The 23,318-nt window shown below is 44.4% G+C and overlaps 1 protein-coding gene across 1 annotated transcript in view; it reads right to left on the reverse strand.

The window, feature by feature from the left end:
• Window positions 1–5,383: 5,383 nt before the first annotated feature.
• Window positions 5,384–23,318, reverse strand: part of LOC146808489 (TRPM8 channel-associated factor homolog) — a 153,195-nt gene continuing 135,260 nt past the window's right edge. The window contains exon 7 of the mRNA XM_085623579.1: window positions 5,384–6,407. Coding sequence (XP_085479705.1) covers window positions 6,156–6,407 — 252 coding nt within the window. The 3' untranslated portion in view covers window positions 5,384–6,155. The remainder of the gene's footprint in view (window positions 6,408–23,318) is intronic.

Raw genomic sequence — 23,318 nt, forward strand, 5'->3', positions numbered from 1 at the left:
TCATTAAATGTCTCATCCGAGCATCAAAGGTTTGCCCTTCAATGAGAATTCAGTGAGTATAGTCGTCAAACATGGTTAGCTGAGCTTCATGTATTCTTCTACATGGCATGCCTATCTCTGAAGGGGGCATAAACTATGTCTTTGTATCTTGGTTTCTGTACATCCCAGGCCTTGACGCTGTTACATGAAGGACTGCGCTGCTCTTTGCTGATCATGGAATCAAAATCCTGATCTCTCATCGAGAGGCCTCTGTGCATCTCCTTTCTGCCATCCAAACATTTTTTGAGAAGAATAGTAAACCTTGTGACACATGATGTCAGATAGGAGACATACCATCAGCATTCACCTATATGATCATATTAAACCCTCATGTTATGATGCCCTATCCTAACTTAAGCATCAGCCATCCATGTGAATATATGAATTAGAAGCCTACTATCAAAATATATGACAAAAAAAGCAATTGCATGATCGATGGCGACATCTAAGAGAAATAAAAGGCAAGATGCAGAACAGAGAGCAGAAAGCTAATTTTGAGGAGGCAGGAGCCAGGTACAGAAAGGAAGAATGCAGGGCAGGTAGGAAAGGTGCATGGGAGAGAGCCGGTGGGCATGGGCGTCCGCAGATTTTTTTTAAGGAGGGGGACATAATTTTAATGTAATCCATTCAGTGACCCTTTTTGACAATGTTAAAGGGCAGTAGCATAGTCATTAAAGGGCAACTGAAAAATCCAGGGGGGGGGGGGCAAATGCCCCCTTCTAACCTCCCACGGATGCCCATGCAGGTAGTTAGGCCTGGGGAGAAAAGGAGGACATGCAGAGCATTGTGGAGAGCAGTGGCTGGGAGCTAAAAGAAAGGGGTGATGAACTAGCCATGGGGAGCGCAGGAGGCTACAGACAAGGAGAAAATGGGGTAATACTGTGCATGGGTAAAAGCATTAGGGATGGTGAGAAATGGATGCCAGTATATGCATGGTAAAGAGCAGGAGGGAAGAGGTGGGGAGAAAACAGTGAGGGGCTGAGCATAGGGGAGTGCAGGAGTCTAGGGATGGGAGAAAAGGATGAAAGGCTGTGCATAGGAAAGAGCAGAAAATTATTGACAAGAACAAAGTATGATGCGTGGGCCATCAGGGCAGAGCATGAGGGTAGAGACAAAGAAATGGGTGTCAGTCTGTGCACACAGGGAAGAAAAGAAGGGTAGAGAGAGGGAGAAAGGGGTGTAGGGATGTGCATGAAAAAAGAGCAGGCGGCTAGGGATGGGGGAAGAAGGTCTAAGCAGGACTTGGGGAATCAGGAGGCTGGGGATGGGGAGAGGAATGTCCATTCAGGGCTCAGGGAAGCAGGAGATTAGGGATGGGGAGAAGAATGTCTAAGCAGGACTCGGGAAGCATGGGACTAAGGATGGGGAGAAGAACGTTTAAAAGTTTAAGGAGGGCTAAGGGAAGCAGGATACTAGGGTTGGGTGAAGAATGTCTAAGCAGGGCTCAGGGAAGCAGGAGACTAGGGATGGGGAGAAGAATGTCTAAGCAGGGCTTGGGAAGCAGGGGACTAGGGATGGGGAGAAGAAGGTCTAAGCAGGGCTAAGGGAAGCAGGAGACTAGGGATGGGGAGAAGAATGTCTAAACAGGGCTTGGGAAGCAGGGGACTAGGGATGGGGAGAAGAAGGTCTAAGCAGGGCTAAGGGAAGCAGGAGACTAGGGATGGGGAGAAGAATGTCTAAGCAGGGCTCGGGGAAGCAAGAGACTAGGGATGGAGAGAAGAATGTCTAAGCAGGGCTAAGGGAAGCAGGAGACTAGAGATGGGGAGAAGAATGTCTACGCAGGGCTCGGGAAGCAGTCAGACTAGGGATGGGGAGAAGAAGGTCTAAGCAAGGCTAAGGGAAGCAGGAGACTAGGGATGGGGAGAAGAATGTCTACGCAGGGCTCAGGGAAGCAGGGGACTAGGGATTTGGGAAGAATGTCTATGCAGGGCTCAGGGAAGCAGGAGACTAGGGATGGGGAGAAGAAGGTCTAAGCAGGGCTCGGGGAAGCAGGAGACTAAGGATGGGGAGAAAAAGGTCTAAGCAGGGCTCAGGGAAGCAGGAGACTGGGGATGCGGATAAAAGGTGCCAGGCTCTGCACAGGGTGAACAGGAGGGTAGGGACTTGGAGAAAAAGGGGTCAGCATGTGCTTCGAAGCTGACCTTTATAATAGGACTCCAGATTGTGATATTCAAGCATGTATGATCATGGAATTGCAGGCTTTGCAAGCCAAGCCTCATTACCATTATGTAATTTGAAAACTCTATTTTGAAATGATTTGCCATGCATTATTTTTCTTCTGTGCCTCCTAAATTTCAAAGAGCAAATATCAACTAATAAATCACTTTTACAACTCTGTTGCATGTTAACTGTGAGATGCACATATCTATTTAACATTTCTTTTTCAAATGAAAGCTCTTCCCTCTTTGAAAGACAAAAACTTCTGCGGTGTATGCTATTTGTTGAATTAGAACATATTTATATAAGTGCTTGTCAACTGCGACATGCACACAGATATATAATTCAGCATAATGAAATGAAGCATATCATGTATTGTGACTAATTATTGTGCCTTTAGGGTGCGCTATTTTCAAAGATAATCATTCTATTTGGCATGTTCTATTTTGTGAAAGAAAATGCCCACTTTTCACCTTTGAGTGGACTTTAATACTGTGGAGATCTTCACACTTCCATAGAAATGTGCATAGTAAATGCACTTAAACATGCCAGGAATCCCTATGTGACTACCTGGCAGGCCTAAATAAGGTAAATGTGTCCATTTTCCTATGTATGACTTAATTAACATTCCTGAGTGTTACTTAAAGGAGAATCTCTTGCTGAATTTGTAAACTGATTGAGAGAATTTCTAATGACGGGTCACTTTGGCAATCTGACACATGAAATGATCAATTCATAGTGAATACTAAGAGTACAAGGTTCAAGAAAGAGGATGAGCCATAGGGGAGCTTACAATGAACCATAACAAGCACCAACACCACTGAAAAGTTAAATATGTAGAAATATGGAAAAAGCTACAGAAAGTTATAAGACCAAGGCCCCGATTTATATCTTGGTGATATGTATACTCCATCGCGACTGAATATATGTACCGTAAAGACTGTGGTCCACCCGCTAAATATATATGTGGGGGAACCTTGGGTTTCATCAAGGCGCAGGCTATTCCATCCCCACTGTGATTAATCCCCTCTGATGGCCCTGCGGAGTAAGAGTGTTAATTTCCGCCCACCTTATTTAGATGTCACTTACAGGTCAGTTTTCACACTGATGGTAAAAGGCAGCGAATACTGCTAAATTCTCCCCTCACCATGGGAAAGGGAAGCATTTTACTAGTCTTTAAAGGAAAACAGACTGCATTTACAAAAAAAGATTGCTTTATTTAAAAGCAATCACAGACATGGTGGTCTGCTGACCCCAGCAGGCCACCATCGCTGTGATGCTGCAATTTCTAATGGGCCACAAATTGCATTGTGACCTAAGTCATTAAGATTCAAGAGGTAGGTCGATTTGCAACCCATTTGAAATTGCAATTGAACATTTTTAAGCTTTCTTACAATACAAATTGTGATTTCCTAATTGCAATAGACTAAGAATCGCCATTAGGAAATCACAGTTCTGAAGTTTTGTACACGTGGCCCTAGGTGCAGTTAGCAAATGGCCTTTATGTTTTCCACATAGACAGTATCACAAAGGAGGGCTGGGTGTTGGCAGGATGGGCCATCCTGACAGGATTTGTGAGGGTGGAGCTGTCACCTACTACACTTACACTTCAAAGGAGCTGCCTCAGCCCACACACAAAGAAACTGGCGCCAGGCCTGGGAGGAAGGAAATTCCAGAAGCAGATGTGGACAGAAGTCTAGAAGTTTATCCCACTTCTGAACTGGTACCAGGTATAAATATTGAACACTGAAAACTCTTGGACCTGTGGACTCTACAGAAGAAGAACTGTCAAGCTGCTTCAGGACTGCCCTGCTGCCTGCACATTACCCTGCTGCCCGGGGATTACCCAACTGCTTGAGGTCTGCCTTGCTGCCTCAACTCATGACACTCAGAGTGTCTCCAAGGACTAAAAGAACAGATGTTAGTTTGAGATTATGGCCCTCTTTCAAGTGGCCCATCAATTCCATTTGGGACGGTAAAGTCCATCATAAACTCCATTAGAATTATATATTCAGCAGACACACTGCCGCTGAGTGGTATCACACCGGGTAATTTCACCTGCTGGAAACAGGCAAAGATTCAGGTGTTATACCAGTAAAGGAAAACTGTGGCAGTTAGCACAGTAAGAATAATTCCTGCATGTTATTCCACAAAACCTTATACGTCTCTGTCATTTACCTCCCTTTGAAATTACTGGGACCTCTATAACAATAATTCGGAAGAAGTAAACTCAGGGGATTACACCTAGCCTCTGTGTTGATATGAGGGCTGTAAAGCCTCTGCGTTGATATGAGGGCTGTAAATACAAACATATTTACATGCTCGTGAGGACTCTTGTTGTAGCTCCTTAGAAATGCTTTAGAGCACCATTCTTGCAAACTTTACATATATTTGTGTTTTAGAATATGTTCTAGACTGTGATGAGGCGACAGTTCTCTCCTTGAAAATACATAATGTTTGCATCTTGAGTTTGTGTGATTTGCAAGTTGTTCCTAATGTCACCATGTGCATGATTTTGTTTTAAAATTGGGAGAATTAAGTAAAGTACCTCCGTAGAGGTTGCAGAGTTTAAGTATGGAGTTTGTGTTCTTTTCCTGGCGTGCACTAAGTTTATTATCACTTTAGTTTTAGATGGTGCAGAAAATATGGGCAGATTCCAAGCGTTACTTATTGAGACAAGCCAGTGTGTCTGAGTGTAAGGTTTTAGAGGTGGTTTTGTGGGTTTTATATCTGGTGTTTTGAGATGGCAGTGTTTGTTGTGGGTATGGGTAGTGCCTACGAGCTGTGTGAGATGTAGTGTATGTGTGGTGATTTTATTTGATCTGTGGGTGTTTTATAAAGCACAGCAAGTGCATGAAGGTATCAGGGCTCTTTAGTCTCATTGGTCTGATTCAGCCAGAGTGGATTAAAACAAACGTTAGTGCGGGGAAACCCTATAGTGTGAAAAGCTAGGTCTTTAAGGCTTTTCTGAAGGGAGAGTGTAGTTTGATACCGGTCATTTCCACAGTCTTGCTGCCGTGACTGAGGAAGCTCAACCTGCCCATTTCTCCTTCTGACTCTGGGCACTGTCGCCAAGTTAGGGTGGGCTGAGCGAAGATTTCTCCCAGTGGTATAACTGTAAAATATTGCCTTAATTGCCGCTAGGTGGGTCTGGCAAAGGGCCTTACGAACTGTTTAGACATTGCTTTCCTATTGGGAGCCCTTGAAGGTCATGTAGTCCCTTAGCCACCAACTGCCATTTTGGAATGTCCGTGAGAGCCGGGCCATTGTATTCTGCATCTCTACTACCTGCCGTTTGGCTTGGGCGCTATTGGCGATGTCCAAATAGAGGGCATTGCAATAGTCAATTGTTGACATAACTAATGTCAGGGCCCCTTGTTTCCTTGCTGAGAGGGGGATGAAAGGAAAAATGTAAGATCACGTATGAGTTTTCTTATACATGGGGTAAAAATTATGTATCCATTATGTTTCTGAATGTACATCAGGTTAGCACTATGCATATGAAGCAGTGGTATCAGATATTATTGATGTCTCAGGCCCCACCTCTCACAGACGGTTGCACACATATCAGGCACACGGTTCCTTCTCGGATGTTAGCCTTGTGATCTTAGCGCACAGTACCTGTACATTGGACTCAAATGTGCATAGAGTGGCCACCTCCCTCCAGGTCACAATAGACACTGTTTCCAGGGCTGTACTTTCCTTTGTGTGATCTCTTAAATCATTCTGGGCATTGTAGACATGTTTTGTGTTCATTAAACTAACTAGAAAAACACACCTGGAATCAATTATTTTGTAGGTGAACAGGTCATGACTAGCCTGGAATGAGGTGGACACACCGCACATGCACACAGTAGGAATATATGGAATCACATTGACAATGATGTAGGCAAGAAGTTGCTGTTAAACCACGTTGATGTCTTGAAGTCACTGTAGAGCGGGATCGCGTGTTTCCATGGTTATTGATTTCCAACAAACTTCTTCATTGGGTTCTCCTTCCACTCCGGCAGTGAAGACAGCTTTTTAGAGACGCTGTCTTCGATCGGCCAGCCCCACATCTTGAAAAATGGTGCCAAATTTTTCTTAACCTGATTGGAGAACTTTTCTGCCCACAGGTTCATCTTGTAGTGTTTTTCATCTTTAATGCCAGTCATTTTCTGGTAGTCGGAGAAGAGCTGGATGAAGGGAGCCCAACCAAAGGCTTCCTGCAGCTGGGAGACAAAAGATAATATTTTTTTAAACACACAAAAGCAAAACAGCAACAGTAGCAAGGGGAGAGTGAGAATCCAGAGCAGAAACCTAACTACAAAGCAACAAAGCGCTAGAGAGGTTTGGAGATTTGATTTATATGAAGAAATATATATGTAGGAAGACAGAAGAGGAAAAGAGACAAAGGGCACTTTCAAATAACAGAGAAGAGAAAGGGGACCTCTCATGAGGTTATTTGCAGGGGTGGCCCTAAAGCTTGGAAGATTGACCTAGCCTTAAAGCGCTGCTAGATATGAAAAATCTTCAGTTCCTTCTGGAAATAAAGGAGGGCGTGAGCTACATCTAGGAGCAAGGAAGCCCCAGACCGTCTGTGTGGGGCAGGAGAAGGCCTTTCATCTTGCCTGTCAATTCCTGCACATTGCATGTACAGTGTCAAACAGACCCTCTGACAAAAGACATGCATGAAAGTCCCTAACTCTCAGTTCCACCAAACATAGCTCAAAGATGCAACATGAGGATGCATGATCACCCCTTCCAAAACTTCTTTGGAGATGACCAGGGTCCACAGTTGACTTCACAAGACTGGGAAGGAAAAACAGTCCATAACAAGCATCAACAGAGCTCACCCCGCCTGCTAATTTGATGTTGCTCTTCATTTATCACCCAGGAACTGGATGGCTCAAGGGAGGCAAAGGGCATGCAAAGAGCCACTGAGTCCACAAGGCCCTCATTACCATTCGTCCAACCGATATCGTAGTCCGAATGGGACTGCCTGACAAGGAATCAGAGGTCCCACCCACCGAATTACAATGCAACAGCCTGAAACACACCCTTTGCTGCTTGTACTGCTGGACGGAAAAGGGTCGCTGCACAATCCACAATAGTAAAGGGTATGTTTTTAAACATTCACGCAATGTGTGGCAGGCACCATTTGGTGCCTGGCACACGGGGTATGGATGTTTGTGTGGGCACCACAGGTGCCCATCAGGCATCAAATTGGAGGCCAAGGGGGACTTCGGCCCAGCTAGGGGCACCCAAAGTCAGTTTCCGACAGCCTTTCCATAATGACGGACCGCCATGGAAAGGTTGTCTGAAAGCGATATAGTAATCCCTGTGGTGGTTTCAGATGCCGCTCATGGTGCGATCTCAAGGAGGATATCCAATGAAGTACCATTACTCATTCTGCTGACGCTCATGTACTGTGGATTGTGGGAGTTACCAGTGAGCGGCAAAGACTTAGCGCTACCCACGAGAGGGCCCAGGCCTGCTGTCGGAACTAGGTTACCCCTGGGCGCGTGTGTTTGGGTCATGCTGGCCTGTGAGGCTGACGTGGTGTACTGATCCCCCTCCATCCCTGGGCCTAATCAGCACCCCTGTCAAGATTTTTTAATTTTTTATATTTATTCCAAAATTGCAGAGAATTAATATCACACATGCATCATACATGCATGTACCATAAGGAAATATGTCCGAATGGTTTACAATACAGTAGGCATTGGCAGCACATGCTCTCTGGTCCAATGTACAAAGAGAAGCACAAGGAGACCCTAATAGTCAGACGGAACCAAGGGTAGACATATATTAGATAAAACAGAGGTCCCATCCATGTAGGATAGGTACAATATCACAATTTTTACAATCAAGAAATTGGAATTATGCGTGTATTCAGAAAATAGAAACAATTTATTTTCAATGAATTAGAAGAACAAATTATACAAAAAGGGTGAGTGAGCAGACTATGACGAGGTAAAAGGAAAACAGCCGATTTCCTTACCACAGGCAAGTGACCTAAAAAGTGACTTTTGAGTGTGTGAAAATGTAAATAAAAAAGTCACAATCAATTAGCATCTCATACTCAACAATGCCATACAGATTATAGTATAGTTTGAATGTATGCCTTGCTTAATTTTTAAATTTACATTTTTGCTTTCTTAAATATCAGTGTGTTGTGACCTATATATATGTACTTGTCCTTGCTTCCCACTAATCCTTACCCTATTCTCCCCCTTTTTTCCTACTTTCCCCATCCTTTCTACTTACACCTACCCAGGCAAACTTCCCAGGCACTCGTTCCATCGCCTTGTCCTGATGAGATCCCACTATCTCATCGGGATCGAAACGTCGTGGACACAGGTCTCTAACTCTATACTATAATCTGTATCGCATTGTTGAGTATGAGAAGCTAATTGATTGTGACTTTTTAATTTACATTTCCACACACTCAAAAGTCACTTTTTAAGTCACTTGCTGTGGTAAAAAAATCGGCTTATTTCCTTTTACCTCATCACGGTCTGCTCACTCACCCTTTTTGTATAATTTGTGCTTCTAATTCATTGAAAAGAAATTCTTTTTATTTTCTGAATACACGTATAATTCCAATTTCTTGATTGTACAAATTGTGATATTGTACCTATCCTACATGTATAAGACCTCTGTTTTTCCTAATATATGTCTACTCTTGGTCCCGTCTGACTATTAGGGTCTCCTTGTGCTTCTCGTTGTACTTAAGCGCAATTGCTGGAATGCAAGGAATTGAAAGTTCATTTCCTCCTACTAAACAATTAGTGGACTCTCCTTCCTTCCCTGCCTTCATCAATCCTTTAATTTTCCCTGAACCCCCACCCTCCCCTGTCCGTTCCACTCCGGCCTAAGCAAGGCATGGCACAACACGCTCCCTCATATTCAGATGAATATATTAAAAAGATATTAGAGGGCCCTTCTCTTTTCTCAGACACAGCTGACAATGTCAGCACTACTGAAAGTTCGATTTTTGACCAATTAGAAAAATCCACTAAGAAATTCATCAGGCTACAATTGATGGTCCGCATGCTCACTGAGTATTTAAAAACGGACACTATCCCTGTGGGCTTACAAGTTCGTAATATACCGGGGGTTTTCACTGAAATTAAGAAATATCTGACTGGCTTTAGCCACATTGGAACAGCCTGCTCAAGACACTGGATAGTCTTGGGCATAGATATAGCAAACGAAGAAGCAAAAAAACTAGAGATAGAGATAAAAGACATTGAAAGGCAGATAAAAGGCAATAGCGGGATTAAAGACGCAAAAACCCTTTTAGACAAAATCGAACAAACCCTCTCTGAGTTCCACAGAATTGAACAGGACAAGAAAATCACTAAGGTTAAACGTGACGTCAAAAACTACAAGACAGAGAGGACATACCCCTACCAAGTAGAGGATTTCTACACAAATAGATCATACTTGGGCCCCAGAACACAACGACCCTGGGGTAGATTTAACAAACAACAGAATATAGTTGGATTCTCTGATACCTCGGTGGAATCCTCTGACAATTCTGACTCTGCTGAGCGCCCTAGTACATCTAGAAACAGAGGCAACAACCCTAATTATTTAGGACAGGAACAGGGACGTCAAGCCAACTGCGGCATGCCCCGGCCACCCCTGTAGAACAGCGCGCCTGGGGACAGACAAACACGTCAGAGATACTACCAATGGTAAGACACCACAGACCGCATACTGACCCTACAACCACTGCCGGTAATGGCATTATGCCCGACCTCGAATCCATCCCGATTTTCAACCTCTCTACTCACTGACTATCCGAGAAAGGAATTGCACTACTCAGTATAGGGATTGTCCTTCGTCCCAACCATTAAACCTGACTATCTTCAACTCCAGATCGAATTACTACAGTTCTTTAGAAAAATACGCCTCCAAGCATTTTTTCTCGATAAACCATATACACCCTCGACAGCATTCACTGCATTCCGTCCCCCATCTACCTTCTCCCCTCCACATCACAGCATACCAGCTGAGATCCTCGTCTTCGAAAAATTGGTACTTAAAGAAATTACAGAACATGAACACACATGCAGATACATTCCTTACAACCTCACCCTCTCTGAGAAAAATGCTTTACACGGACTTAAGCAAATTGAGAGTTTGATTATCAAACTAGTGGATAAGGGCGGAGGGATCGTTCTCCAAAACACTGACAATTACACACAGGAAAGTCTTTGCCCCTAATTTTGCTATACTTTACATGGACTGGCTAGAGACGCAGAAAATACTATCCCCCTACAACCCATTCAAAATTAATATTCTTGAATGGAAACGGTACATAGACGATATTTTCCTTATCTGGAATGGGAAAACCTCGTAGACTTTCAGAATTGGCTTAACACACATAGCAATGGCCTTAGCTTTACCATCAACAGCAATAAACAGGAGGTGGCTTTCCTTGACTTAACTATCATAGCCAATAACGGTACACTTTACACAACACTCTACCGCAAACCCACTGAAAAGCGTACCTTACTAGCATACAGTAGTCACCATCCGAGAGCTTTACGTTGTTTCCCTCCCATATTCACAATTCCTCCGCATACGCCGCAATTGCTATCGCAAGGAGGACTATTTTATGGAGGCAAACCTCCTGTCCAAAAAACTGACCAGCAGAGGGTACCCACGCAAACTGGTGAAAACAGCATTGAAAAGAGCATGGTACTGCCCTAGGGAGACGCCACTCAGTCCCAAAGTAAGAAAAGATGGTGATAAAATAGTATGCGTCACTACATTCTCACCCATCTCCAATACAGTGAGAAAAAGCATTTTGAAACACTGGCACACACTAAATGCAGGCCACCTGAAATTAGCACGTTTCTAGAGTGCAGAAGAATGCCATATGTACTGGAACAGGAATATTGCTGAATAGATGAAAAAACTGCAGGAGTGTTACAATTTTTAAAAGAGCCATGTGGCCTGCCAAAGATAGGGAAATTCTAATCCAAATTTTCACTTGACCAGTTAATGCGTCTTCTGCAGGTCCATAATTCAATCTGAGGATGGCTTCTATCTCCTTGGGTTTAACTGTTCCTAAATATTTACCAGCATAATCTATCCATCCGACTGGGAGCTACAAATCTGTTTTTAAGATGCTTAGTGTAAGTGGGAATGGCTCAATCTTCTCCCAATTGATTTAAATATCCGAGTATCTTCCAAATTGAATCTGCCAATGTCAACAGTTGCTGATATTTTGTCAATCGATATTGATTCATTTAAGAAGTTACTGTGAATCTTTTCTAATCAGACCTGTGTGATCACATCAAAGTATGTCTCAATTTAATCAGGTGTTGTGTCAGCTCGTGCTACATGTAATTGTTCATAGTATTCGACAAACTCCTCCACCATATCTTCATTCAATGTCAGGGTAATTCCACCATGTCTCTCCAGCCGTGGGATGATAGTACAGTGCCTGTCTCTTCGCAGCAACCGTTATAATTTCCTACCCAGCTGCTCTCCCTCTTCATACTGCCTGGCCTGTACGATCCTACTCAGACAACTCACCTCCTGGTCAGCCAACTCCTGAAACTGCTGCAATAATGTATGCATTTTAGAGAGGTATTCTGTATGAGATACGGTAGTGACTGCATTTTCCAACACTTTCTTACTCCCTCTAGGTAGCAGAGTTGTCTTTAAATATCTTTCAGTATGCCGGCATGTTTAGATATTACAGTCCCCCTGATGTTGGCCTTCAAAGCCTCCCATAGTGTTGCATAACTAGACACTGAACCTTTATTTAATTGAAAGTATTCCTTGATTCCTGTGTGTATTTTGTCTTGAAATACTGACTCCAGTAAAAATGTTGTGGGGAATCTTCATCTTGCACGGGCCATTCTGGAAGGCAGCAAAGCCAGCGTTAGCATTACCGGAGAGTGTTCAGACAGGATACGCAGTAGATGAGAGCCCCCGCAGTGCCCACGAGGATTCGAAAAGGAAACCAGCTAGTGATCTAAACCTGCCAGAGAACCACTTGGAGAGGAATAGAAAGTGTATCCCCATGCATTGGAGTTTCATTGCCTCCACATATCAAGCAAATTGAACTTGTCCAGAATATCGCCCAGTTACAACTCCGACTGAGTATGTCAAGGACTTCTGCTTCCCCAAAAATCCTAATTGGAATTTACAACTAGTTTGTGGTTTTCCCCCCACCCCCAATCCCATATCTACATCTCAGTATCCACTTGTCTCAGTTCAGTCTATATTTGGAGCATATGCGTCGACCAATGCAGGTTTCCAATTATCAAGCAAAACTGTTTGCAATATTTACCTGCCTTTGGGTTTTTAAAATTTCTGAATTAGTTGATCTCCATGATTACAGACAGAAATGCAGACTCCACAAAAATAGAAGCCATATGAGGAAAAGTATATATGTGTCCCCCATTGTTTGACCGGGGTAGCCAGTTGTCATGGGGACAGGTGTGTTTCCTAAAGCATTATAAAGTCTGTATCATCCCTGTCCAAGAAAGGAACACCTTTTTCACCGTTTGATGATTGTTTGTATCCCTAACATTCCTGGAGAGACATTTTAACCCCTTCAGTGCCCATGACGAGCTGGACTCGTCATGGGCTGCGGTGGCGCTGTGCCCATGACGAGTCCAGCTCGTCATGAACTCCGCCCGCTAATGAAAGGCGCGGCACTGGGCGGGGAAAGGGGCGGGCATGCAAGGGGTTAACAAATATTTCTTTGGGGCTGTCATGTTTGGTATTAGCTCTATTCATATCATTCTTTTGGACTATCATGTTACACAGTAATTGTGAGGTATTGCTCTGCATATGGAAACTATTCAAATCATGTAAGAGAGTCAGGACAAGTAAAAATATTTATAATATGTTGGAAAACTCCATTCATTGTATTGATCCTGTGTTTATTTTGCCAAAATTCAACAGATCAAGGGTGATTCTTAGGAAATAAGAATCACTGGAACCAAAACATTTACACAATACTGTCAACACGTGTTTCACCCCCTCCTGGCATGCAAGCCTGGGGCTTTTTCAAGATGTAGTTAAATGGTCAGACGTATATAATAAAGGGAATAATAAAGCGGCTGAGACTGCTGTAGTATTATTAGCAGAGTGTTGCCTTTTAGCCGTGTCGGGCATGTACATCAGAAAATGTCCCTTCAGTTCAAGGATGATTCGCTAGCGGTCTTCATGGTAAAATCAATAAACTTGAAAATCTTAATCCACCACACCCACCCACTCTGTTAACCCCAGCAATATGTGCAAAATGTGCCAATATAGTCAAATAAGCAAACCTGTAGGCCTGATTCACAGAGGTAATTTACACCTTTGAGTAATTTATACCTTTTTCTTTTTTCTTTGAGATTTGAAATGTACAATCACACACATAAGTGTCTGGTAAGATACAGCATTTCAAATCGTTCAAAGTAGGTCAGTGATAACAAGGAGCATAACCCAACATTAAAAAGAGTACTTCCTCCAAAATTGGTCACAATTGTGCTTAAAGTTGACCTAATCAATTACAGTCAATCTTACAATTCTTGCTGTGGTTCGGAGCATGCATTTATTCTAACAATCACAAACACTGAATGGCAATCCACACCTCATCCCAGACTCCCAGTGCAATATACAGTTCAGGTCGAACTATGTGGGAGTTTCAGTCACCATTCAGGGGATATGCCTGTACCTAGCTCTTCTGTGGCTGCTGTCGCTCATTGTGTCGCAGTGAATCAGGTCTCGGAGCCAGGCCTTCACCGTTGGTGTTTGTGCTCTGCCCCAGTGTAGGGAGACCTGACACTTCGCATTTAACAGAGCGATTGCTGTAAATCATCTCATACTTTTTTTCAAAGGCTGGACATACCCCAGCAATGCTGTCAATAGTACAGGGTGTAGGATTTGTTCGACCATAAGAGATCGGTGCCGGAAGACCTCCCCCCAGTACGCCGGAATGGGCCTGCAGTACCATGGAAGATGTGAGTAATCGGCATTAGCAGCAGCGTACCTAGCACACGCCCGCGAGGCGCTGGGATCCATCTTGGCCAACAATTGCGGGGTTATATATGCTCAATGTATGTATTTAAAGTTTAGGAGTTTGTAGCGATGGTTATTCGATATATAATGTTTATGTGCGCAGCAATATTGCCATATTTTGTCAGTAATTGGTAGACCTAGATGCTGTTCCCAGGCTGCATGCACTTTAACACAAACTGCAGGGTGGAGAGCCAATGACAGGTGATATAGATGTAAAACCAAATGGGCTCCGTCTGTTGAAGCTATAACTAGTGTGAGAGGGGGACAATCAGCCGGCTCCCTCGCATCGTCAGGAATTGCCCCAATCAGGGATCCACGGACCGTATGAAAGAGGAATTTGTCAATGTAGGGGGTATCCCTGTGGGAAAGGAGTTCCTCTGTAGTGCACGGTCGTGAGTCTTTAAATAAATCCCCAACTTCCAGTAACTCATGTCTAGTCAATGTGCACTTAGTAAGGGTTTCTGTAGTGGGGGGTATCCATGGGTTGTCTACCAATGCTGTGTGCACTGATTATAAGAACTCGGTTTGTAAATACCATCATAGTTTTGTCCATGCCCAGCACACAGTGGGCAGTATCTGAATCTCAGAGGGGCAGCGGAGCAGACCCTGTGGCAGCATAGCAGATTAAGGATTAGGGTGTATCTGGGATCGCTCCGGTTTAAGATATTGGAGCCTGGCATCAGGGTGATACCAATAATATGTCAAATGGACTTGAGCGATGAGATAATATAAATAACAAGCATTTGAAATGCAATAGGTCTCGCTTTTACCAGAGTTTGAGCTATTGGCATTGTAAATTACAATGCCTTTTATTTATGTGTTGTTTTGAAAGTAGATGAATAAAGGCACTGTCATTTACAATGGCAATAGCATAAACTCTCTCAAATGCGACATTCTTTGCATTTCAAATGCATTCGGTGCCCGTGCTAGCCCTCTGAGTGAATAAGACAAGCCACTGTTAACATAGTTAGGATTAGATAGGAAGATTTATGAGCAGCATGGATGGCGCTCATGAAGGTTGTTTGGGTTACTGCATTTCTCACCAGCTGTCTTAGTTAATAGAGTGCGTAAAGCGCTTAACAGGCCATTGCCTCAGTTCACGGAATGTAAACGAGCTGGGGCATGGCCAGTGCTTAATTTGTAAATTATATGTGCCAGTGCTCTCGTCAGGAGGCCGCCGCAGCTTGGACAACCCAATGCCCATGCAAGCTTCACCGATGACTAGACCAACACAATTATGAACCATCACACCTTACAAGTGTGACAATTCAGACAATGCCATGCCACCCACAGCTATACGAGTGGCTTGGGGGCAGGTATTAGTCATTTTAATGTACATTGAATTAATGAACAAATGGTGTGTTCATCTCTAATTTAGATAAAAAATGCCACCATGTGGCAGACAGCCATAAGTGCTGGAGTTGACGATTAATTGCAGGGGCCGAGCACCAGAAACCACCGGCTCAAATTAAGCTCTGGGCTCGGCCAATTCATGGCAGTGCTCCCGCACCACCAAACTCTGCACGAGCGCCTTGGTCTACTGACGCTTCATGCGTCTCTGAGGGTCATCGCGACTGAGGGGTCATCGCAACTGAGGGTCTTGTGGGGCTGGAATGTAGGACCTCTCTTAACAAGGAGGGTAAGCGCTAGAAGAGAGGTGAGAGGCAAGACAGTTGTCCTGTGAACCCTGCAATTGGTCAAGATTGTTAAGAAACTACATTATAGTCTATGAAACATAATATGTTGTTATACAACTGATATTTTGAACGCCCATATTTGAAAGTGCTTCAATGTGGAGAGGTGTGGCTCACTAGTTAGAGGCGGCAGACCCGTAAGCAGAGAATCGGCCAGGGACCAGGGTTCAATTCCCGACGCGGCAGGGTCGTGGACCAGGGTCAAAACGGACTCGATAATTCTCGCCTCGGTACCTACTCTAACCAGGAACACACTCGGCAACTCTGGGCATTAAGCTTGCCTCATCTCTACAACGGCCCCCCACAGATGCCAGGGATGCCTGGTTTCACCTTGGAGATACCCAGAAAGGGACCATCTCACAGGGATAGCCAGGACGGGTTCCCCAGCGGTCTACAGCGCCGGGACGCCCCGTTGCTGGGGTAGCTGTGCGCTTTACAAGTCTACAACATTTACATTTACATTTACATATGCGAATATGAAGAAAAAAAGAGTAAGAGTTTCGGGTGAAATAAAATATTGACCCAAGATCATCCAATGCAAGTGGGGAAGCTGCGATTTATTCAGATCTTCCGGTGTCACTTTGTACTGACTTGTTGATCGGAAGATTCGGCGCGTAATGGAGAATGCCGATATGGAGCCACAATTAATTTCGTGACTACACCACTAACGCTTTGCATATCAGGAGTTTTTTACTAAAGAAGTGCAGCGATATGGAAAACAATTCAAAGTACTTTGACAATTTGTGAATTCTGACGTAACATTTACAACATACAAAGAGATATAGGAAACTCAAGGTATTCCCACATGAGAACCACAAAACGGCATCCAAAAGTCCTACCACCTTAAAACCTCGCCCTGATGAAGACCTTCGCCTAAAAGAGTTTTTTTGGTCCCTACCTATAGAAGGTTGAAACACGTTGGCTTATGACAATGAGAGGTTTATACTTACCTAACTTAGAGACACTCTTGCATAACATGCATATTTGAGCATATTAGTTGATGCTCTTTAATTAGAGTTTATAAAAAAGATATTGACCTCTTCAGGACCCAAGTTAAGCAACAATTGAGGATCAAATGATATAATGTCCCAATTATGGGGCAGATTTATGAGCCCCTTGCGCCACTTTTGCGTCACTTTTAACATGGGAAAAGTGACGCAAAAGTGGCGCAAGGAGCTCATAAATCTGCCCCTATATGTTTAAAATGTAGGACTGTCTACTGTTGTCAATACGAAACATGCACTGGCACTGTCTTACCCTGGTGGATAGCCAATTTGTCTTCTGTTTAATCAATTATGTCGTGTTTGTATCGTAACATGTGTACATGTGTTTTTTGTATTTATGTGCAAAAATGTGTTTTGTTTCACATTAGAATGGGGTATATGTCTGTAAATATTATGTGATGGCAACCTCTTTTTTATGAAATGTTGAACAATTCCATAAATAAATGGTAGCCCAGGGTTAATTAAGGTAACCACTGAGGCCTAAAGAATAAATGATTGATGGTGTTAGAGGTTTATTGTTGTGTACTTAGATGTTGATTCCATCCTCTATCCAGCCTTAACTGAATCACTCCCCTTGTGTTTAAACACTTTGTACAGATCAGGCACTAAATGGATGCGTATCTCTGTTTTTTATACAAATGCTTTGTTTTTACCGCTGTGTATTTTTCTGCAGTTTTCATATAGCACAAACTCGACCTGGAGGTTTTACAGCACTTTACATGAGCACCGGCTACATTGCACAAGATCACATGCATTGTTTGTAGGCACGGGAAGATTGAGTGATTTGCTCAGGATCACAGGATGCTGAGCGTCGTTGCCGAGACTCGAACGTTCCAAAGAGAGAGAAAGACCTATATTCCAACAAAACCTCGATATGAGCTGGGATTCAAGCGTGATCCTCGCCCGAGCTTTCAGTGACTCACCCACCTGGATTTGCAGACTTTTTCTAACATGTTTTCATAATGAATTGCCTATTAATGATTTGTATGTTTTTACTTTTTATTTCATTTTAAGTTTTGTTTCTGCATTCAGTGATTTACTCATGTTTGTTGTTACCTTTTTTCCTACAGTGTCCCTTTACTGCAGCTAGCGCACGCTTTCTGAGTGTATGAAATAATAACAAGCAACAGTGTGATCTTATGCAGATCTCGGTCTGCTCTCCCTGCGCCTCAACATCCCCCATCTTTTGAGAAGCCTTCGGACACCAAATGAAACTAGGACTGATGTTTTTAAAGACTCCATAAATCCTGCGGCCCCATTAGCCCTGACGGCTCTGTTTTTGGTGCAATGTAATGTTACTTACGTCTGACCCTGAATAGGGCCCGGTCACTCTGGCGTGCAAAGATCTGACGGATAACGGCCACAAATACATGACAGGGCCCTCCCTTGAAGCCTCGCTGGTGCTGACTTCAAACAACAAGCAACAGTGTGATCTTATGCAGATCTCGGTCTGCTCCGCGCGCCTCGAGCTGGCAGCCGGGGGACGTGAGAGGGGAGGGGGCCTGCTCCTGTTTCCCTTACATGAGCGAGCAGGAACCATCTGTTAATTACTAACAGATGGTTTCAAAGCTCGCTCCCGAAAGGAAATCGCCAAACGTGCACGCGTTCCCATTCAAAGCAATGGAATGCGTGCACATTTTTGGCAGCAAAGCTGAAGCGATGGCTAAAGGTCTTTTCCTATCAGCGCATGCGCGCTGCTAGGCGAGACCTAAAAATCAGGGACTCCAAATCCCCCCCGCTCATAAGGCATAATTAAGGTGTTCCAGCCTATACGAGGCTGCCTGCTGGCCCAGACAAGGCAAATGAGCAAGTCGGGAGTGTATCAAAAAATTTCGTAGTGAGGGCGATGGGGATGTTTAAAAAGAGGTATAAAATACACAGAAGCACCACCATTTTCAGTATGGCGATTCTACCCGTCATGGGAAGGGGAGGTCTGATCCACCGCTCCACCTGCATTGTGAGTCGATCTATCGCCAGGCCATAGTTGGGGCGGATCAGCTCTGGTGTGCTGCAATGTAGAAAAATGCTGAAATATTTCGGGAGGTCAGTGCACCACTTAAGTGGGAATTCAAAATCCTCCCCATTAGTGGCCGGAGTCAAGAGAAAAATTTCTGATTTGGTCCAATTAATGACTGGTCCTGAGTACACTCCAAACCGGACTACTTCACGCAGTAATCTGGACAGGTTCATAGTCGGCTTTTGCACAAACAGCATGATATCGTCAGCATAGAACGAGGCTGTGAGGGGGCATGTCTGAAATTGTAAGCCTTGATGGAGATGTCTCTCCTGTATGTGTCTCGCCAGGGGATCTATAGCTACGATAAATAGGTGAGAGGGGGCACCCTTGTCTGGTGCAATGCATCAGGGAGAACTGAGCTGTTATTTCACCATTCAAATCTCAGGCGGGCAACGGGGCCGGCGTATAGAAGTCGTATCAAATTCAGAAACCCAATTGGAATTCCTAGTTTCTACATCACAGCATACAGGAAGGGCAACTCCAGAGAATTGAAGGCCTCCTCTGCATCAAGTAGGACGGTCGCCGCCTGCAGGGTAGGTTCTATTAGGTACATTACAGCAAATATAGCACGCAGGTTAACTGCAGTGGATTGACCAGGAACAAAACCCGCTTGAAAGGGGCACAAAATTGTGTCAACTAGCAACAATAGGCAGGTAGCCAGTATCGTGGCAAGGATTTTATAATCATGATTAAGTAAGGACAACAGTCTCTAAGATGTACAGTTGAGTGGCGACTTATTGGGTTTGAGTAGGAGCGAGACTATGGCTTCATGCATGGTAGGGGAGAGAGATCCTTTCTGTAACGCGTCATCATATACTTCCAACAGGCGGGGGGCTAGTTCATGCTGATGGCTTTGTAAAACTCCCCTGTTAGGCCATCAGAGCCGGGAGCTCGACTACTGGCCAGATCCCTTATCGCCTGTTTGATTTCGTCCTCATCTATTGGGGAGGCCAAAACATTGTGTTGTCCTTCTTCTGTCCAGGCCATGGCCACCTCCTGCAAATAATCAGCCAGGGCCTGTCCTAATGGAGGATTGCGCATTGTATATAAATGAGTGTAGTAAGACAGAAAAGCAGCAGTGATGTCCGTCTCCCTTGTTAGTGTGGTGTTAGTGTCCAAATCTAGATGCGTGATATACGCCGATTGATATTGAGGCCGAAGTAGCCGAGCGAGTGTCCTGCCGGACCTCTCGTCCTCCCTGTATGCTCGGGCCCTCGCATATTTGTCTAAGTATTTAACTTCTTGGGTGGCCAAGTCAGTGAACTCGGTCAGCAGAGTCGCGCGGTCATATAGTATCTGGTGGGAAGGGGTCATCTGGGCAGTTGTGTCCATATCTCTTAGTTTCCCCTCCACAACTTCCAAATCTCTACGTACATAGCCCAATACACCGGCGTGCTTAGAGATACAGACCCCCCGTATATATGCCTTAAAGGCGTCCCACAATGTGGACGGTAAAGTCACTGTTCCCTCATTTATCTGGAAGTATTCCCTAATGGCATCACCCACCTTAGCGTGGAAAGCTGAATCGAGCAGAGCCACCGCAGGGAACCTCCACAAGGTTCACAGTTTTGGGATCATGGGGAATTCAATCGTGAGGAGAACGGAAGCATGATCGGACAATGTGCGAGGAAGGTAATCAATCATCTGGAATTCCAATAGAAGCCGTGGTGTAAGGTACCAGTGGTTGATCTGAGACCAGAATCCATGTGGGCTGAGTAAAATTAATAGTTCTGGTCTGTTGGGTTTTGCGTGCACCAAGGGTCCGCCAGCAACGCAGACTTCAAGAGAGTGGTGAAGCCCTGTGTTGCATGCGGTTTCGTGATGCGTCCCAGGACTGATGTGCCCGTCGTGGCGTCTAATGTAAGATTGAAGTCCTTCCCCCATGAGTTTATTGTCTGTGTTAAGCCGTTCAATCTGCGCAGAAAGCTTGGGAAAGAAGTCAGTGGTATCTATGTTTGGCGCATGTTCATTAATTAAGAGGAGTGGTTCTTCTCCTAGAGAACTCAGCACCAAGATATACCTGCCATCGTCATCAGTCACCACTTCCGAGACCTGAAAAGGGAGAGACCGATGGACCAATATTTACACTCCGCGCAAGTATGAGCCATAGCTGGAAAATAAACAGTAGCTGCCCCATGACGATGCAAATCCGTGCACCGGGAGTGGGGCGTAGTGTGTCTCTTGAAGGAAGGCTAGTTGGATAGTGTGTCTGGACAGATAAGCTAAGACCTGATGTCCCTTCCGAGGGTTAGAAAGCCCCCTCACATTCCAGAATAGAGATTTAAGGCACAGGCCGGAGCTGCACTCACCTGGGGGGGGGGTCATGTATACAGAGCAACACAGTTCACAGTAACATGTAAATATTTAAGAGCCACACCATCAGCAACGTAAGGAAACATTACTCTGCACCAAAAGCAAACAAAACAATTAACTATTAATAACATTCTCACCCTAACCCCCCACCCACATTGGATACACAAAAAGAAGCACCCAGTGAATCCCAATTGAAATTCGACAGAAAGGAGAAAAAAGGGAGATGGGGTGGGGAGGAAAAGAAGGGAGCAAGAGAACAAACCAAGGGGGTTAGGCTACACTCCAAGGGAGCCTTCTATATAAGATAGGCATACACAGCTGGATTGTTTCCGCTTTATGTATAACTGTTACACAGCTAGGAGCCTTCAAGGTGGAGCATTTCCACATGATATATGCATGACTTACAAACCATTTACAATGTTCCTCCGCAGTCCCAAATAGAGTTCACGGGTCTCTTCTGTGTCATGCCGGGCAGAAGGAACGTCCCAATTGCACAAAGAACCATGAAGTGGTCACTAGATGTTAGGAGCAGGGCTCTTGGTCTCCACCAGGTTTGTGAAACTTGTTTGCGGTCTGTTGCTGCTTCCAGAACTACGCAGCGTCAATCAGGGGTGTCGAAGATGTGTGCTTTACCACCGATTTGGATCCCAGGTATAACATTGCGTACTTGACATTCACTTTTTGTAGGGTGCGTTATGATGTCCATGTACTTACGACACGCTTTTTGCACCATTGGTGTAAAGTCCGGGAAGATTGCAATGTTGGACCATTGGTGTTTGAGCAAGCCACGTTCCAGCGACAGCTGCAGCACAGCGTCCAATCTTGATAATTAAGGCGTCTGGCTATGATCAGCCTCGGAGAAGTGCCTGGTGCCAGGCGGGCCCCTAATGTCCGATGTGCTCATTCCACAGCAAAGGTATCAGAAAAGGCCTCTTTGCCAAAGATATCTATGAGGACTGTTTCTACAAATGTAGCCATGGGGCCCATATTCGTGGACTCGGCTATGCCCTCAATGCGAATATTTTTTCATCACGAGTGCGCTTCTTAGTCTTCTGCTTTAGTGGCAAGCGTTTTAAGCAGGCTCTCAGCCATCTCTAACCACTTCTGAACAGTAGGTTGGCGTTCTCCAAAGCGGAGATTTGTTGCTTGGCTCCTCCGATTCGGGTATTTTGTGACTCCAGGCTCCTATGAATGTCATCTAATTGGGTTGTAAGGGTGACCAGGTGGACGTCAATGGCCTAAAAACCGGCCCTCAATTCGGCCATGATTACGGCTGTGCCTTCTATCTGGTGTGGCTCTGTCTCAGTAGTAAGAATATAGAAGTATGCTGTTCCTCAAAAAGTGACACGAAAAAGGCCTATAATGATATGTAAGTCAGTAAGGTCAGGAGGAGTTTCCTCCTACAGGAAAAAGACCCTCACACATCCAGCAAACTAGATGTCATGCTTCGTCATCAGGTTACCTAGATGTTATGCTTCATCATAAGATCTGCTCCAAATCGGGGCGGCGCTGCAATCCCCGATCGGCGACCATTGTGGCGCCTTTTGATGGAGATCTTTATTCCTTTTTTTGCCGGTTGGTGTAGTGCGGGTGAGGGCCCTTAATGTAGTGTGTACCAGTGGATTTTTTAAATAAGTAGTGGAGGCCCTAAATGACAACAGTTTAATAAAGGAGGTCCCACTCTTAATTAAAAACAAAAAGGTGCGTAACCCTGCAGTAAAGGTGTCTGGTTTATGCTACAATGGTCAATGGTCAACATGTTTCTTGCATCGGCTGGATTAACCGCAATTCATCAGGACCACAAAGGAAGTTCACACACTTACTGGTAGTGATAGCAGCTACTACAGCACTTACCACTTTTACAGCACCCTAATAAGTGGTTACGTATGTGGAAAAAAATTTTTTTTCCAAAACACCTGTAAGGAGAAAACAAAGAACAGGTACAAAACTAAAAACATATCTCCAACAAATTCTTAGTAATCAGCCTTATATGCTGCAAGCACAAAAAGTGGTGTCATGCAGCACTCGTGGTATAATAAAATTCAGTAGTACTAAGGAGGTGCTATAAGT

Source organism: Triturus cristatus, chromosome 8 (assembly GCF_964204655.1).
Source record: "Triturus cristatus chromosome 8, aTriCri1.1, whole genome shotgun sequence".
Lineage (NCBI taxonomy): Eukaryota > Metazoa > Chordata > Amphibia > Caudata > Salamandridae > Triturus > Triturus cristatus.